The sequence below is a fragment of the Lissotriton helveticus genome, chromosome 5_1 (assembly GCF_964261635.1).
Source record: "Lissotriton helveticus chromosome 5_1, aLisHel1.1, whole genome shotgun sequence".
In the NCBI taxonomy this organism is placed as follows: domain Eukaryota; kingdom Metazoa; phylum Chordata; class Amphibia; order Caudata; family Salamandridae; genus Lissotriton; species Lissotriton helveticus.
The window spans coordinates 1,422,372,903-1,422,391,661 of record NC_136065.1 but is presented as its reverse complement, the minus strand read 5'-3'; the positions used below and the strand labels follow the sequence as shown (position 1 = coordinate 1,422,391,661).

General features: G+C 43.0%; 1 protein-coding gene across 4 annotated transcripts in view; it reads left to right on the top strand.

The window, feature by feature from the left end:
- The first annotated feature begins 5,403 nt into the window (after window positions 1-5,403).
- The window catches only part of LOC144755461 (5' exonuclease Apollo-like), a 161,040-nt gene continuing 147,684 nt past the window's right edge, over window positions 5,404-18,759 (top strand). The window contains exons 1-2 of one of the 4 annotated variants that reach the window (XM_078644419.1): window positions 5,413-5,521; window positions 5,703-5,908. In XM_078644419.1, the coding sequence (XP_078500545.1) occupies window positions 5,720-5,908 (189 nt within the window). In that variant the 5' untranslated portion in view covers window positions 5,413-5,521; window positions 5,703-5,719. Of the gene's footprint in view, window positions 5,522-5,702; window positions 5,909-18,759 lie in introns of all 4 variants that reach the window. The other 3 variants (XM_078644420.1, XM_078644422.1, XM_078644421.1) reach the window with 3 other exon arrangements.

Genomic DNA, 18,759 nt, shown 5'->3' with positions numbered 1-18,759 from the left:
GGTGCTAGAATAGTTTGCAGACCTCCATCACCAAAACTACTCAACTGCTGACCTACTTACTTAAAACCACTCTCTATTCCCTCTATCAAGATGCTGCAACCTCCCAGGAACCTGGGTCTTCTATATGTTACTGCTGATGAATCAAGCACACTATATTGTCTGGCACCTGTGTACAACATTTCTTTGCTCCAATTATTTTACACACTCTGCCCTCCTTCGATAAGATAATGTCTAATGCAAGTGGATTTTGCATCGCAGTTGCGCTAATTGCTAACATTTCTACATTCGCTAGCTTAAGAGATCCTACTATATCTGTGGCATGTCTATCTACAACCCTAGACACACGTCTAGTCTATACATCATGCATGGCTATTTCTATAGAAGGAATAATAGCCCCTAATAGGTCCAAAACTACTTGCCCAAAACTCCTCTTCCCTCTTTTCGGATTATGTTCCTCCTTCAATTCATTGAAGTGATATACTCTAAGAAAAACTAAAGCTAAATATCATGAATCCATCCAATTCTCTGTCAAGTTAAAATAGAAAGATTTCCCACACACATAATTTCTCTCCGGATAAGCTCTACCCCCTGTCGAAAATTCCCCACTATCCTCATAAGCTTTATCGCATGTACTTTCTCAGACACATTCAGTATTATCCCCTTCTATAGGACTATGCCTCACCATACACATTTTCAACTTCCTCTCTTGTTCCATTCTCAATCTTGGGTGTAAACCTGACACTTTAAATTCTTCTCCTTCCTTCTGCTCCTCTAAAGAAGTCTCATGCTCATCCAAATTCCTTGCATCTTTTATATCTTTCTCATTATATTCCATACTTAGATTCCCTCTCCTCCTCACTTAGTGAGCATGAATCCATATCAGTTGCTCCCTTGATTTGTACTGGCTCTTTTTAAAACATTTCCATATTTTATTTCCTTGTTATCTTCACTTACGAATATGTTCTCTACTGTCACATTAAAATCAGTTATATAGGGAGAAAGAAATTCTTAGTGATTAAAGATAGATATAAACACATTATGTGATAAAGAACAAGAAAACTCCAATTGTATGTAGGTAGTCCCCTCTCTCGCTGATTCAGGGAAAGTACAAACGAAACATCTTTCAACTTTCATGCCTTCAATGTACTCCATTATCATTCTTGTATAACCATTATCTCTAAGACAACTAACTACATGCGTTTCATGTACTGGTATTCCATGGCCTACATTTTTATGAATAATTCTATTCACAGCATCACTAGTTATACGTTTTGAAGCATTTCCCATAGAGTGAGTAAGTACACCAACAGACCAACTAATAATACCAATATTAAAGTTAATAACATCATCCCTAAAATTTTACAGCAAGCATTATGCCTTGAATTCATGTTAGAAACCCCCCAAATAAATAACTGTGGCAAAAAAGTAATTTCTTCTGCAGTCCATAAGTATTCCATTTTTCAGTTCTCATGAGAATTTTCAAAAATCAAAGCAGTTCTGAACTTCAAGTTCATCAAAAATAGGAAACAAATGTAGCAATCGTTATGTATTTTATTCTTATTCCAAGGCTCTCCTTATTTCTTTCTCTGTGTTCAAACAACAAATATTGTGATCTTTATTTCGAATGTCAAAGCCTCTTTTTACCGTCAAGGTGGTTCTTCTTCTGAGTCAGTTTCTACATTTGAATCTCTCTCAAAAATATTATGTTACTCATTCAGTTTGTGACAGTCATCTTCATCGGTATTGTCCTTTTCTCACAGAGTAGCTAAATACACCCACTCAGCTGAAGCATACATTCTATTAGGAACTCTTCTTCTGGCTGATCGTTTTTAGTCGATGTTTCACTCTGGTTAGTTCTCCAGACTAGCTGCGTTCTTGTCTCTGACTCTGGTTTAACGTCCTTTTTCTTGCATGTTCTCTTTCTGGGAACTTCTTCAGGCACTGCCTGTTCAGTGACAGTTTTCCGATCTTGGTTCTTCTCAAACCGTTGGTCCTTACAATGTATTGTTCTTTGCTCAGAATTTCTCTAGTCTGTGTTTTGCCCAGCACATGTTTTGTTTCCAGAGGGAGTATTCTCAATTCTGATTTGGAGTTATACCTCGTCAAGCCTTTTGTATTGATCAGAGTTTACTTCTTCTTGCTGCAACTCATGCTTTACAGCATGCTACCAGCTCTTCACTCTGATGACCTCATCACTTGAAACTGTCTTTTTAGATTTCTTCCTGAGTTGGCAGCTTGGTTTTCAGTTTGATTTTCAACTTGATCTTCACCAGTTACAAACTATTCTCCCCCTTCTGGATACACACTGAATTTCAATCAAATTGTCAATATGTTTAGCAGTCTGTGTATCTCGATCATCAGCTTTTGACTCTTCAACCACTTCAACTGCTCTAACTCCCTTTGTATGAGCAGTATGGATCCAATAAGGCACCCCCGCACGCTTGACTGCACTATTGGTGTAGGAAGTCTCAGTTGAAGCAATTAAACACGTTGGCAGAATATGATGTGAGACGAGATTTATTTAAAGCGTCCGCTCCCTAAGGTGTCCAGTCAGATAATAATCCATCCCCCTCACAACAGTACTACTCATAATTCCACATATTCAAACCATAACATAGTCACCAACATTCCCCTTGAACACGAGCTAGTCACGAGCTGTAACACAACAACCACGCTCGTGACAGCTCGCATCACATAAACAGTTCCCAACAATTGGTAGTTAAGATGACAAGGTGAGGCGCAATGCACCTTTCATCCAAGCAGCTTTTGTAAACATGTTTCAGAATTACAACAAAGTCTCCTGCCTTCAGGTTATGGCACGGTGTGTCTCTGTAATCTCTGTAGCTGATTTGACCACATCAGCCAGACCTTTGCAGTAATCTAGAACAATATCATCAGTTATTGAAAGTACTGCAGCTGCCCCTGCTGGGGTACTTTGACCCGTCCACGCGACAAATGATTGTCCAAGCGGCTATCTTGTCAAGGCTGAACTGTGTCAGCTCTCTCCTCCTGGGGTCTAATACCCCGCAGCATTGGAGAGGCACAGCGGCATGGCAACCTTCACACCTCCAGCCCTTGATGAGCTGTTAAGAGGTGCTGGTGCTTGAAGGGGACGGAGAGGGAGGGGCGGCAGCTTCAGGAGCAGGGGCATCTATTCAGATGCAAACAGCCCTGAATGCGCCATGTCTCTGCGATTTAGGAGGGTTTCACACATTCCATTTCTGCCCAGGGTCCCAAAAATACTAGAACCGGACCTGATTACACTGCGCAGCGCTGGTTCACTTCACAGAGCTTAAATACTGTCACTACATTTTAAACAAACCTGGGTTCTTTTAACATGCAGTCTTAATGTAATAAAATTAAGAAATGGCACAATCACACCCACACTGATTAACAAAGTATAGAGGACAATCAGGTAAAGCAGTTCTCTTGGAGCATCTCCTGTAAGTACTGTATATCACAGTGGGGGATGGCAAAACTAACATTTTGGAAGAGAGCCTGTCTTCTCGTTGTCTTGTCCAGGAAGGGTGAGGAGCCCTACCCCACCCTGGAAGAGGCCAAGATTATACTAGAATACTGCATGCCCACCCCTGTGCCCACTCTGGTGGATCCTGTTCCCCCTCCTGTGATGCTCCTGCCCCACCCCAGTGATAGCTCCTGTCACCCCCACCTGCCCCCTGGCTGTGATGGCTCCTGTCACCCCCACCTGCCCCCCGACTGTGATGGCTCCTGTCCTCGTCCTGTGGTGGATCCTGTCTCTGCCCTGGGTGGCTTCTGTCCCAGTCCTGGAGTGGCTCATGCAGCGAGGGTGAAGTTCTTGATGGGCCTCTTGTTAAAAAGGCTACGCTCAAAATTTATATGAGTGGATGGCTGGATGAATTAGTGAAAGGGTGAATGAATGAATGAAAGATTGAATAGATGGATAATGAGAGAGGATGGATGGATTGATGAGTGAGTGGAAGGATGGAAGAGAGAAAAGGTAAATGGCTGGATGTATGGGTTTAAGGGTAGCTGGATGGGTAAAAGGGTGGATGGATGAGTGAAAGGATAGATGAGTGAAAAGGTGGATGATGAGTGAGTGGGTGGATGGATGATAGATGGATTGATGAATTGATAAATGCAAGGGTGATAGGATGGACAAATGAGTGAAAGGGTGGATGTAAGGATGGATGAGTGAGTGAAAGGGAGGGTAGATGGACACAATGATGAATAGATGAGTGAAGGAGTGAAAGGATACATGGATGAGAGAGGATGGATGAGTGATAGGGTCAATGGATGGATTCATGAGTGGATTAGTAGATGGATGGGTGGGTAGATGGATGGAAGGAAGGATTGCTAAGTGAAAGGGTCGATGGAGAGAGAAAGGGAGGATGGATGGATGACTGATAGAGTGGAAGGGTGGAAGGATGAGTGACTGGGAGGATGGATGAGTAAGTGAAAGGATGGCTGGATGGGTGAAAGGGTAAATGGCTGGATGGATGAGTGAATGGATGGATGGGTAGAAGAGTGGATGGATGAGTGTACAGATGGATAGGGTGAAAGGGTGGATGGTTGGATAATGGATGGATGAGTGAAAGGATGGATGAGGGGATGGGTGAGTGAAATAGTAGATGGAAGGATACATGATGGATAGGTTTGCAAATTGTTGAATATGTTTGGTTATGGCTGGGCTTACTTCTATACTATTGCGCGACCTCTGATGTGTCTGTAAAACGTATCCAATTGTCCTGTAGTTTTGTCCTGAATTTTGACCTGCTGTCCTGAATTTGTGTCCTGAATTTCGACCCTTTGTCCTGAATTTTTACACTCTCCGTCCTGAATTTGCACCAATGCCAGTTGGTCACCCTAGCCTAACCTGCTCCGAAGAGAATATTTATTTAAATGATTTATTTCCAGTTTTCTATAGTGCTAACTCGACCAGAAGGTATTTACGTTACATTACACAAGGTCACGCTCAATTTATTTTCTAGACTGAAAGATTAAGTGATTAGCCAGAAATCCAAGTCTGATCAGGGACGCCGAGGCTCGATCCCAGTTCCCACGGTCAAAGTCTACGTCTTTGGCCGCAACGCAACTTCCTGTCCCCATGATACTTTAGCCGTTATCGCCCGCGCACATCACCTTCGTTCCCGAATTTTAACACAAATCATGGGGGGATAACAGCAGGGTTAGACCCACTACTTGGAGACACCCGTCATCTAGCAGTCAAATCCAGCCCAGCACTGCAGTAGGCCCAGAATCTGTAGAGCAGGCTCCCACAATGTTTATTAACTCTCAGACACACATGCGGTTTCCACAGCCAATGAGCTCATCCAAATTATGTTCCTCGCGCTAGCATTGGCTGAGGTTTTTACAGTACTCCAACCCTAAATTGCTTTACAAATTACGAGTCCTTCCAGACGACTCGCAGAATATGCTTCGCTATGGGATTGGCTGTCACGCGACCCGGAAGTTTAGAATAGTGCAAAAGTGATCTCATTCAAAAAGCATGTAGAGCGGAATTTATGGACTGTCCGTGTAGGTAAAGTAATGGCTGTCATCTTTGAGTTTAATAAAAATGTTAAGTACATAAATCAACTAATATATTAATGTAGTTGAGTTTGGAAAGATTAATATGCACTTGTTTGAAGATACGAAAATACGAAGGTTGTATGACTATTCATTATATCCGTATATTTGGTTTATGCTTTGTAACTCTGCAGAATCGCAAGTTTGGAAAATGAACGGAGTAGTGATCCCAAATACGCCGATTGCGGTCGACTGTTGGAAATCAAGAGGCAGTAGCCACGTCCGCTTGTTTTTCCTCAGCCATATGCATTCGGACCATACTAAGGGTTTAACATCATCTTGGATGCACCCGATTTATTGCTCTGCTGTGACTGGCTTAATTCTTCATCACAAACTACAGGTACATGTATCAAATGCCTATTTTGGGTTTGTAATCCAAAAGACAAATTGAAAACGTATTGCAGTTTATGTTACGGAATGCATTTTGGCGCGAAACTAGTTAAGTTAATTTAGTAGGAAAGAAGAGGTTGGTCCTACGAGCTGAAACTGTCGAAGCTCTGTGCAATAATTACATAATAGGCACTGGCAAACTCAGTATGTCTCACCTTTGTCACCTCTTGGATTTGCCAGCCATTGGCAAAAAGATACTGGATGACACTTTTAAGCGTTTGCCTATCATGACACTACCAGGACCCAGGGCATTCGTTAAGCATGCATGATCATTTAATAATCATATTTGAAAAGCGTGAACATATCACCCTTTAAAGTTTCAAGGCGCTGGGAGCCGTCAGGGAGATACAGGGCCAGATGTAGGACAGTTGTTTGCAGCCTTAACCTGGAGATCCTCGCGGTTACGACCACAAAAAAGGTAATAGCATGTACAAATGCTATGTTGCAAGTCACTAACTCGCAAAATAGCATTTGCGACTCCCGCTATCAGGAAGGGACGTCTCCTCCAAATAGCAAGTCACCATGCCTTGTACAATTGTTTTGCTACCACATTTGCGGCCGCAAAACACTCGCAGTTTACCACCTACTTCAGGTAGGTGGTAAACCATTCGCAGATGGAAAGGGGTTCTCTGGCACATTTCATGAAGATATTGGCACACCAACATGGCTCAAGTGTTAGGGGGTGGGCATTTCAGCAATTATTTAGTGGCTCTGTAAAATATTTGTACGACTTTTCTACTTAAACCTGCTGTGAGCATGCACCAAGTTTCCTGTTTTGTGGAACTAGTGTGTAGGATGTTCTCTTTCTAATTTTATTAATCACAGCTGCACACAAGGATGGGCAGGAAGTGTTTCAAAAGTGCACTTTGTGAATTTACCAAGCACACCTTAAACAAACCATTTGATGAAGCCAATTGGACTGGCATTCTGTGAAATGTCAGTCTGTTGCTTTGGGCAAGCAGCAAAAGCAAAACATTACCCCACACCTTGTTCACTTACTGCCTCAAAAGTGTCTAATTTAAATGGTTAAAGGGCTACCTAAAAAGGTGCATGTAAATAAGTTAATAAAACAATAAAAGATTCTCTTGTGTAGAGCATTTTACGACACAATTCAGTCAGTACATATCAGTTAGTATCTCTTGATAAGGAATGAACACTGTATCTTACTCCACAGCAGAGGGTTACAAATAACCGCAAGCATAAGTTTAACACCGGAGAATATAGAGAAAGGATCCAACAACATAGCGGTAGAAAAGTGAACTATCGTTCTAATCTGGTACAAACGTTGGAAATGCGGTTCTACCAGCAAAGGATGCAAAGAGAATGCTGCTGTCGTTTTACCACAAAAGAACCAAGCCTGCCACTCTTTCTACCTTCACAGAGGTCAGGTAACGCCAGCTATGCATGTGACTATCGGAAAGGGATAATAGTGTCAATCCGTCACCAGAAGTGACAGACTTTAAACTGCTAAATTACTGCAATTCTGTGGCCAAAGACGAGGAAAGCACACATCAGCATGCTATGACCAGTCCATCAGAACACAACATAGGGACTTCGAGCAACATTGCCATTACAATTCCACCAAGAGAGAGAGAGACAGCGAAAATGAACAATACTGTGTCAACACAAGCGCAAGTAAGGAATAAAAAAATACATCTGGAAACTGAACCTCAGAGAAGGCAAGAAATACAACTACTCATTTCAGTAACCATGTGTAGTGGCTGAGCTGACTAATGCATACACTACACAAACCTGTGTTTCACCTCTTGGCCACAGGCTCAAATCCCTGCGTGTCAACCCTGCCTTTCATCCTCCCAAGGTCGATACAATGAGTGCCGCTGAGTTGGGTAACAATAGGCACCTGTTATTCTGCGACGAAATGCCCCAAAGGAGTGAACGTGCACTTTACAAATTCACATATATTGATTGTTACCGCTACTGGAGACGGGCACGTGACAACAACTCCAATGGAAAAGAGCACAAAAGCGACAAGTGGACAACTTAGTCACTCCAACCAACACTAATACAAGAGACTTAGAGTGGTGGAGAAGCAATAGCAACAACCACCTAATTCCACACCAAGTATGAAAAGAATAATTTCCGTTTCGTGTCCTGCCATCAGCAATCAACTACTCTCAAAGCAAAATAATGCAGATGTTTCCCCCCAGCAAACAGTCATCTCAGTGCCTAGCAGAAAAAAATGGTAGGCTTTTGTAAGAGCTGCACGATCCCACCATATGTGCCTGAGCTAGACTCTACATTACAGTACCTCATTGTTAAATAATTTTATCTAGCCCAATTAGGGGCTACCCAGTTGTGTTTACTTACTGCTTCATAAAATAAGACTGCACATTTTACAAGCAGGAGCCTTACTGTGCCTCGGGCAAGAGCGGAAATGGGGTTACCTAATACAAGGCGGGGATACCCACAGCAAGGAAGCTTTTTAAAGAGGGAAAGATAGCCAGATACAGAGAAGCATGTACAAGAGGCAGACACATTCGAGGATGGTTATTTTCCTTGTGTCAGTGGTAAGTAAACCTCTCCACTGAAATATACTTCCGATAATTGCAAATAAATTGCTGCTCATAAATTTGAAGTAGAGTAAGTGGTTTTACGAGTGAAAAAAATCTGTATAAGAAATATTGGATAGGTATACATTGATAGCATCTATAAATATTAACATAAATAGTTAATTAGGGTATATTAAAAACTGTTTTTGTATCTATTCTAACTTATGTAACCATGGCTTCGTCATGCTTTGCTTCACATTCACAGTGCATTTTCCAATTAATTTTGCTACCTACGGGGAGGGTGTTTTCTGTCTAATTCCGCTTTTAATACAAAAATGTCTGATGCATGAGTTGACGGTTCAACCAACCGATACGAGCCCAGGCCGGAATTGAAGTAAAATAATAGGTAGAAACTGTGAAATTTGTGGATTGGTTGGTACACGTTAAGCAAATCAAATTGGAGATTAATTCTTTTCAGCCAATGGGTATAAGGTGGGTGGAGGAGGGGGTGGAAATGGAAGCCTGCGAGACAGTTTTCGCGTTCGCCTTATAGTCTTATGTGGCTTTAGAACTGCAATAGATTCCCTTGAAAGTGGGATCACTTTGTGCTCGTTGGTATGTAACTTTTCGAAATTCTCTCTTAACTGTTTATCTTGGACATGCTTGGCTAACTAACTCAAAGGTACCCTGTATAATAATAGTGCGTGACAACCCCCAACTCTGTGCACCAGATAAGAGCTCATAGATGACAACTTCCCACCCCAAGGAAAAGAAGTCTTTGCACACAGACGCTAAAATAAAAGTGTGCTGCCATGCCAATAAAAAAAAAAAAACAAGCTCCCGTAATTCTAGCGGTGCCCTTACCGTTGGTAGGGGGGGATGCAGGGGGGCGGAGGATGCTGACACTGGAGGCTGGTCGCCTCCAAATGTTCCTTCTCAGGCATGAAAAATTCAGGCTGTTTCGCTGTACCCAAACAGCTCTTTTACCTATTTTCGGACGCCCGGGCATTCCCAGGGCGGCTGCTAATGAATTTCTGCTCCATCGGTTCAAGTGAAGAGAGGTCAGAGGAAAGGGGAGCGTGGAGAGGGGAGAGGTGGGGGGGATAAGGCGAGGGGACACCAAGCATGATAAAGGGAAGAGCAAGGCTAAGAAAATGAGCTGGGTCAAGGCGAGAAAAGGAAAGCTGGGACGTGAAAGACGCGGACTGAGTTATGACCGAGATCGGAAAGGGGTTGTCAACACACACTGTGTAGGGGTCATAGGGCAGATCAGGGGTACGAGTGAAGAGTGTGGAATGAGGTAGAGAGCAGACGGCTTGAGGGGATGGTGGAGAAAGGCATTGAAAGAAAGCGTCCGCCATTGTCCAGGCTGCGGCAAAAATGAAAGCAGGCATGGCCCGCTGAATGTAAACTAAGCACGTCCTCGCTTGAGATAGGAGAAACTCAATAAAGAAAATAGAACAGGTCCCGTGTAACAACCAAGTAAAGGGGCCAGTAGCCATAGGAGGTTACAAATGACACTGAGGGGGTACTAACAAGCTTATTAACTAATCCGAAGATAGTATTTAGGAAGGACAAAGACACAAGCCAATGAAAAATATGGGCGGAGAGTGGGCGAAGCTTCTCTCCCATACTGAACTACCCCAGATCGTGCCCTGAGCAGCGCTTGCGCGCTGGCTCACGCTCAACCTGATGATAAAACAATGTTTATTTAGACCATAGTCTATAAACCATGCATAAAACTTTAGATCCACATAGTGATAACATAATAAACCACAATTCATTTTAACACAGTTTACAAAGATATAAAACCTTAAAATCACAATATTGGGATGTCTTTAAAATTTTTAAAATCTACCACCCTCCTTTGTTGCCTTCATTACAAATTCTCTTGTTGCTTTCAAAAACTTCCCCAACGCAGTTGTAATATCTAAGAACGACATTTCTGTAAGAAGACCAACCGCGTCAGCACGTGAATTCACCTTTATATTTTAAAAATGTTGGACGTAAAAACACTTTTCGTACTGCTAAAATCAATGTACAGTCAAGCAATATATGTAAAATATCACTTCTTGCTCCTAAGCCACATTTACAAATACCATCTGGTTGGATCAATGCTGCTTTTATTTTCCCTTCAATCTTCCAAGGATTTATGGCCACACGAATCTTTAAGATTTCGTGTCTTAACCATTTGTTGGGCAGCAGATCCAGATAAGGGAACCAGACCTCCTTTTCCCATTCGCTCCTTACCCAATTGACCGATTTTTTTACCCTCAGATAATCATGGTCTTGTGATCTAGGGTATTGGAGCCCTTGGACCCTAAGCATTTTCTTGGTAAAGACTACATCCAGGGATGGCGATAAGAAGTTCAATTTTAAGTGCGCAGCTACAGTCTGGAGGGTTTTCCTTACATCCCAAGCCCAGCGTAAGCTGCTTGTTTGAATTTCCTCTCTGCACCATATTGAGACCTTCTGTGCGCCACCACGCTCCTGGCGTTTCCAGAATCATAATAAGGACATTTGAGTCTTTGCGTTCCATGCTATTAGCCCTACCTCCATTCTAATTGCTTGGACCATGGTACAATTTGGTAGAGACAGCAGCATTTTAAGAATCTTTCCTTCTTCACGATCCCACCCCCTTTTACCGCTCAGAGCACTTCTGCACCGTAAAGGACTTGCGGGGGGATCATAGCTTCAAATGCCTTTAAAATCGGTCTGTGTGACATATCACCATAATCTTTATTAAATTTTTTCAATCCACAGACCGATGAAAAAGCTTTTGCAGTTTGAGCCTCCAAATGAGTACTCCACTTTAATGCGCTGCCAAACCAAAGGCCTAAGTATTTATATTTGCTTACTATATCTAATTTGTCCTGTCCTAAAAACCAATTACATTTTTTTATCCTCTTCCCAAAACATAGGACCTTTGTTTTTTCCATGTTTACAGTTAGAAGCTTTTTGTCACAGTAATTTTTAAACACATTTAATTTCCTTTGTAGGCCCATTTCAGTTTGGTCAAGGATCACAAGATCATCTGCATATAAAAGACATGGCACTTTATTTCTATTCATGCGCGGACTCGCGCTTCTTTCAATTTCCAATGCTGCAGGGAGATCTGCTAAGAAAATTGAAAAAAGCAGGGGTGCCAAAACGCACCCCTGTCTAAGGCCATTCTTTACTAATATTTTATGGGTTAGTGATCCCTTAGTATCTCTAATGACCTGGGCCCAATTACTGCTATGTAACTCTTTTATAATATTCAGTATGCCATCCGGCATTCCATAATTTTCCAGCACTTCCCAAAGGCTATTGCGGTCCACTGAATCAAAAGCTGCCCGGAAATCGACAAAGCAACAAAATAGTTTACTGTTTTGCTCTATCGATTTCCTGGCCAGTGCCCACAAGGCAAAACAGTGATCCATTGTGGAGTGGCCTTCTTTAAACCCACCCTCCTCCACTGGCACAATAGACAATTATTCCACCCAGTCTTTTATCTTGCTTAGTATTATTTTCGCAAATATCTTTTCTCCTATATCTAATAGGTTAATTAGCCTGTAATTCTTAGGGGCGTGAACATCCCCTTTCTTGTGTAATGGCCTTATTATTGCACCCTTCCAGTTTGTGGGGATCTTCCCATGTTCTAATATTTTTGCAAACATTTTAGAGAAGAATTCCGCCCACCAGGTCTGGTTTGAGTTTAAAATCAGGGCTGGTAGATTATCTGGGCCTGCAGCTCTTGTTAAGTTCAATGTCCTTATTGTCCTAAGGACATTCACTGCTGAGCAATCTTGTTTTAAATCCTCTACTAGGCCTCTCCAGTCCCTTGATACCTCATTTCCAATTCCACTCCTCGGGCGTATAATTTCTGTATATAGTCTACCCAGGCCCACTCTTCCACTACGCAAATCATTGGAGCAACCGAAGATTTTGTAGCTGACTGGATTAGCTTCCAAAACTGACATATATTCTTAGATACGATTGCTACCAATAATTTACCCCAACAAGTTTCTTTGTGGGTCCTTTTAGCATTGCGGATTAGAGTGGTGTATTCTCTCTTTAGTTTTACGAGATTTTCAGCCCTAGCTTGGACAAACTTTTTGCGTAGGCTACGCTCTTCTTTTCTTACTTCTCTTGTCTTAACAAAGCAATCCTGGTTAAACCAAGTTCCTTGCTTCACCTGGAACCTTCTTTTGTTCTTAGGGGCGCTTACATCAGACCGTAAATCTACACTTATGCTTTTCACTACTTGTCTTATTTTCTCAACAAACCATGATAGGTTTTGGCCACTGAGGCAACCTAACTGAATCTTTTGTTGCAGTCTAGTTAACCTTTCGATAAATACGTCGGATAACCGAGTGGTGATCCGCTTTGGATAATCCATCTCTTGAAAAATAACTTTATCGCAAGCTGACTGTTGGGCTATAACCAATTCCAATTTTATTAATTTATGGTCACTACATTCCATGGGGCTAATCCTAAAATCTTTTACTAGCTCACAATTCCATGCTAGCATAAAAACATAGTCTATAGGGCAGTTTTGAGTCCCATAATCAAAAGTTTTCTTTGCCGGGCGGTCTTGAGCTACCCTACCATTTAGGCAGAAGAAACTTTTTGTAGCTAGGTAATTACCCAACTTAACCGCATCAGTCGGTATTTTACTTTCCAAAAACTCAGCTCTTTTTACTTCATATGACTCTAAAATTTCTGTATACCACTGATCTGACAATTTTGGATTTAATTTGTTGTTAAAATCTCCCAATAACAAAATCACATCATTCCCATACATATCACAAAGTGAATCTATATCATTCTTAAAATGTATCATTTCGACCCCATATTTCTTCTGTGAACTCCATTGCATATAGACATTTAGGATCAACATATTTTCATATTTTTTATCAGCAAACGTTGTTAGAATTCTACAATCCAAGAGCCACTTACACGTCACAGATAGCTGGGAACCCTTAATCACTAAGTTTGTTGATATCATGGTCAGCAAGCCACCTGCAGGGCGGCCAGAGCTAGATTTTACTGCCGGTCGGTGGAGTTGTCGGAACCCTTCCACTACCGGGGGCATTCCACAGAGCCAGGTCTCTTGTATACAAATGATTTCATTATTATTTACAAGTTCTTTCAAGGCTTCTTGTTTTAAGTTAGTTCCTAGCCCATTTATATTCCAAGAGACCATTTTTGTGCTCCGTGGCTGCCCCATTGCCTATTCTACTTCGCTTAGTGGCCCATTAAGTTTGGAATCCTCCAAATAGCTAAGTGAGGGGCCTACAAGGCTTAGGTTATTACTCCAATTCTTCCAGTCCTCCATCAGGTCTGAGTTATTTATTACTATATTGAAGTTTTCCCGCCCTTGGTCCACTTCCCTTCCAGGTAGTTTCACTTGTCTCTTTCCTAGTCCCGCATGATACCGTAAGAAGGATTTCTGCTGAGGAACCTTTTGGCCTACCGCTAGCTCTTCTTTAGGCACTAGTCTAATCCCTTATTTGCGTATCTCCTCCTCTGCATTTATTATTGCCATTATGACCAGGTCAGAGTAAAGCTGTACCTTGGTGACCTCCTTACCATCACCAGCTGCTTGAAATCCCACGCAGATCTTCTGTACCTATTCCTTTTAGATTTGGGCAGTGGGCAAATGCATTAAGAAGGTGGGATCTATTTAGGTAAGAACTCTTCTTTGATTTTTTCCCACCCCTTCCCATTTTCACTTGTTCGAAATAAAGCCACTTATTCCCTTTATCCACCTCTTCTTCTGACCTAGGTCCCCCCGATGTAATTGTATGTTAATTCTAGGCCCATCCTCCATGCTTAACCTAAAAATGAAACTGAAAAGTTTAATTTATATTTTTTAAATGCATCCCGTTTTTCTTTAAGTAAAACGGGCTGTATTTAAAAAAAAAAAAACAGAAAGACTGCTTTATTTAAAAGCAGTCTCAGACATGGTGGTCTGCTGATCAAGCAGGCCACCTTCCCTGGGAGTGCTAGCTATTCCTAATGGGGTCGCAAATTGTGCCTGCCATATTAATATTCACGAGGCATGCAATTTGCAACCCCATTAGGAATTGCAAACAGTGTCTGAGACAATGTTCTACATCCCAATTTGCGAGTCGCAAATTGGTGGGTCGTACATCTGGGCAGAAGTCAGCTATTTACCCAACTATTGATGATTTGAGCTGCCGTGGGGGGGGGATCGAACTGTGAGCCCTGTGCTCTGGAATCCACCGATTTGGCCGCTGCGCCCCACCTCACCTCTTATCGGCACACCTACTGATAACAAGCATTTACAATGCAACGGTCTCGCCTTTGCCAAAGTTAGAGCTATTGGCATTGTAAATGACAACATTTTTATTTATGTGTTAGTTTTGAAAACAGATAAATAAATGGCATTGTCATTTACAATGTCAATAGCTTAATCTCTCGCAAATGCGAGACCTATTGCATTTGCACCCACACACACACAGAGCTACACACACACACACACACACAGAGCTACACACACACACACACACAGAGAGCCACACACACACACGCACAGAGCCACACACACACGCACAGAGCCACACACACGCACACACACACACAGAGCCACACACGCAGAGAGAGCCCCACACACACACACACACAGAGAGCACCCCCCACACACACACACACAGAGCCCCACACACACACAGAGAGCCCCACACACACACACAGAGCCACACACAGGGAACAGAGGCCAGAAAAAACGATCACAACGAGGGAACGGGGGGCAGAAAAGCAAGCACAACGAGGGAACGGGGGGGCAGAAAATCACGCACAACGAGGGAACGGGGCAGAAAAGCAAGCACAACGAGGGAACAGGGGGCAGAAAAGCAAGCACAACGAGGGAACGGGGGGCAGAAAAGCACGCACAACGTGGGAACAGGGGGGCAGAAAAGCACGCACAATGAGGGAACAGGGGGGCAGAAAAGCAAGCACAACGAGGGAACGGGGTGGCAGAAAAGCACGAACAACGAGGTAACATGGGGAACAGAAAAGCACGCAGAACGAGGGAACAAGGGTGGCAGAAAAGCAAGCACAACGAGGGAAAAGGGGGGCAGAAAAGCATGCACAACGAGGGAACAGGGGAGGGCAATAAAGCAATCACAACGAGGGAACGGGGGCAGAAAAGCACGCACAACGAGGGAACGGGGAACAGAAAAGCACGCACAACGAGGGAACAGGGGGGCAGAAAAGCAAGCACAACGAGGGAACATGGGCAGAAAAGCATGCACAACGAGGGAGCAGGGGGGCAGAAAAGCACGCACAACGAGGGAACAGGAGGGGCAGAAAAGCACGCACAATGAGGGAACAGGAGGGGCAGAAAAGCACGCACAACGAGGGAACTGGGGGGGGCAGAAAAGCACGCACAACGAGGGAACAGGGCAAAGTGTTAATTAACAATTCTGGGAGCACACACAGGACACACCCCTCACACCAGAGTCCGACTATGACAGGCAATACACCTGGGGATTAAAATAAAAGTTACCCACATTAGCCATGAGATAGCTAAAAAAAAGTTCAAGACATTTACAAATCGGGCAGTATTGAACTTATAAAGACACTATGTAGGTGTTTTTGTTTTTCAAGGGGAAACATCATTTACAACGAAGGCGTTACTACGCGTGACGTTTACTACGAGGCACTTACCACGCAAACGTCTTTCCCACGCGTATGCCTTCCACGATCGTCTTTACCACGAAAAAAACGTTCCGGTCAACAATCCTACATTCTGCGTGTACGTAAAAATAAAAGTCCTTTTTTTATTTTGATAGGTGTTTTCACGCATAAATTAAATACGAGATATGTAGTAAAGGGATGGGAGGATATTAAAAAAAAAAAGGGGGGCTGGGGGGTCTCCCCCCCAAAAATAAATCAAATTAAAAATTATTAAAAAAGGGGGGCTGGGGGGTCTCCCCCCCCCAAACTAACAAAAAATCAAATTAAGCTATCTACATTAAAAAACAATTGAAAGATAACTGAATGTGTAAATAAAATGTGTATTACTAATTAACAAATGATATTCTTTGACGAGATATTCAGCCATCTTGCTTGAGGGTCAGTGAAAGTGAAAAAAGACCAACAATGTCACTAATGAAGACATATTTTTTTGCCTATCCGTTTCATTATGTTTATTTCAGTGTTTTTTTGGGCATAATCGACGCTGGATAAATACTAACGTGTTTATGCGTGGTACAATGCTGCATTCTATCATTCTGCGAGGTAAAGACTCTAGCGATGTAAAATACGCGTGGTAAAGCCATGCGTGGTAATTGTAAGCGTGGTATAATCATATATTCTTTTCAAGGCATGTGTGCAGCTAATGTTTGATGTAGCTTCGGGGAAATCAGCAGTAAAAACTGGCCCATGAGGCCATAAAACAATCTCACAAACAAGGCAAAAAATTTATACTACGCTTAAAACCTACAGAGTGCTGTACAAAGGAGGCAGACGGACAGATCCGCTCTAAAAATCGCCAAGTTCAGTGCGGGAAAAGTACAGGCACTGTGCTCCTCTAAAAACCGCAAAGTGGATTGCCAGAAAAGTACAGGCCCTGTGCTCCTCTAAAAACCACCAAGTGCAGTGCGAGGTATGTACACTGATTGCACCCCTCTTAAAAACGACAAGTGCAGTCCAAGGGAGGAACACGGACGTCTTAAAACTCCAAAGTGCAGTGCAAGTGACCTGCATGTTTACATCATGGTGCAGAAAACAATACTTCGATCATGGCTGCAGATTGCTGCACACTTAGTGCCGAAATTAATCCCGCTCTGACACTAACGTTACATTTTAAAAATCGTTGTTTTGCAATGTCGGTATACATTGAAAACAGCTGTGTTTTGTTTTCAGATGACCGGTGTTCGCTCGTGTCACTTTAGGGATGTGAAATGGCGCCAGTGTACCAGGCCTTTGTCATTCACAGCGCGAAGGGCCCTACCCGAAGTAACCCTGTCTTGACAGACTTGTGCTCTATGCCTTCTTTTAAGGGTACGCATGAATAGACCAAAAGAGACGCGCTCCACTTTCTAAGCACACGGGGCTCGTGCGCCATCAAATGGTGTCACCCACGAGGGGGCGGAAGTGTGTGCCAAGACGAAAGTTTAGCAATAGTTCCGGCTGCTTCCTCGCGCTCCTCTGAACGCCAATCACGGCGGCACTGCTCATTAACCAAGCCCGATTGCTTCCCGGACTAATGAAAAGTAAACAGTGGGAGCCTGCTCTGGACAAACTATTGGCCGGTCTGTCAGAGCACGAGAACTGAAGTCGCGCGCACGCGCATGCGTGCTCGTATCCGCGTTTCAGTGAAAATATTGTACCGCGATAACACGTTATTTGGGGCAAGCCTAATGATAAACACAGATTTAGACCTAGTTATCACCACAGTAGGGGATAATGGACTGGTGAGTTATGCTATGCATGTGGTTAGCTGTATCGTGTAGTCACTGGCCTGCGATTAATTATTCACCCACTGCCTTTGTTGGCGGAAGCTGCCAGGAACCCTCATAAATAAATTTATTTGCACTTAAATACATATTTAAGATGCCAACATACATACATTGTATACTAAAAACCATAATCAGGGATTAGCCTATTATAAGACACTATCCTTCTTATTTGTGCAAAAAAGACAAATGTCAAGGTGCAAAGTATGCGAATTTTAAGTGCAAAATATTCGACAAAACTGCAAACAGGGATTTTCCCTGTAATATGACAATATCTGTATTTTTTTAGGTGTAAAAATATAATTATAGCAGACAATAGAGGAGAAATAATCTTAAGTGGCATTGCAGGCATATGATAATGCATTTATCACACCTGAGATCTTCCTTGCAGATGAGGACAGATTCATGCCTTACACAGGCTTGACCTGAACACGTGTGAATCGCACTGAAAGACTGCATTTGGCAGCTGAGTCTTGGTGAGATGCTGTTGCACACGCTCTCCTGTTGTTTTCCAGCACACATATGATATCTGGGCTGTCGCCCGTGGCGTGGTGGGTACGAGTCACACCAGGTGTATCCGTTACCTCAGAATGTCCCGGCAGTGCAGATGTCCATGTCATGGCCGTCAGAGCTTGAGATGTCGCCTCAACCCATTCCCTGGACTTTTTACGGGCCTGTCACTCCCAGCGACAAGAGGAGCTGGCTTAAAGCAGCTGGCGGCAAACATCTGCTCCTCCTGTCAATCCTTCAGAGTTTCCCCGCTCAGCAGAGCATTTCAAAAGTAATAATCACCCCTCCTGGTTTCTTCCAGAGGGAGCTCC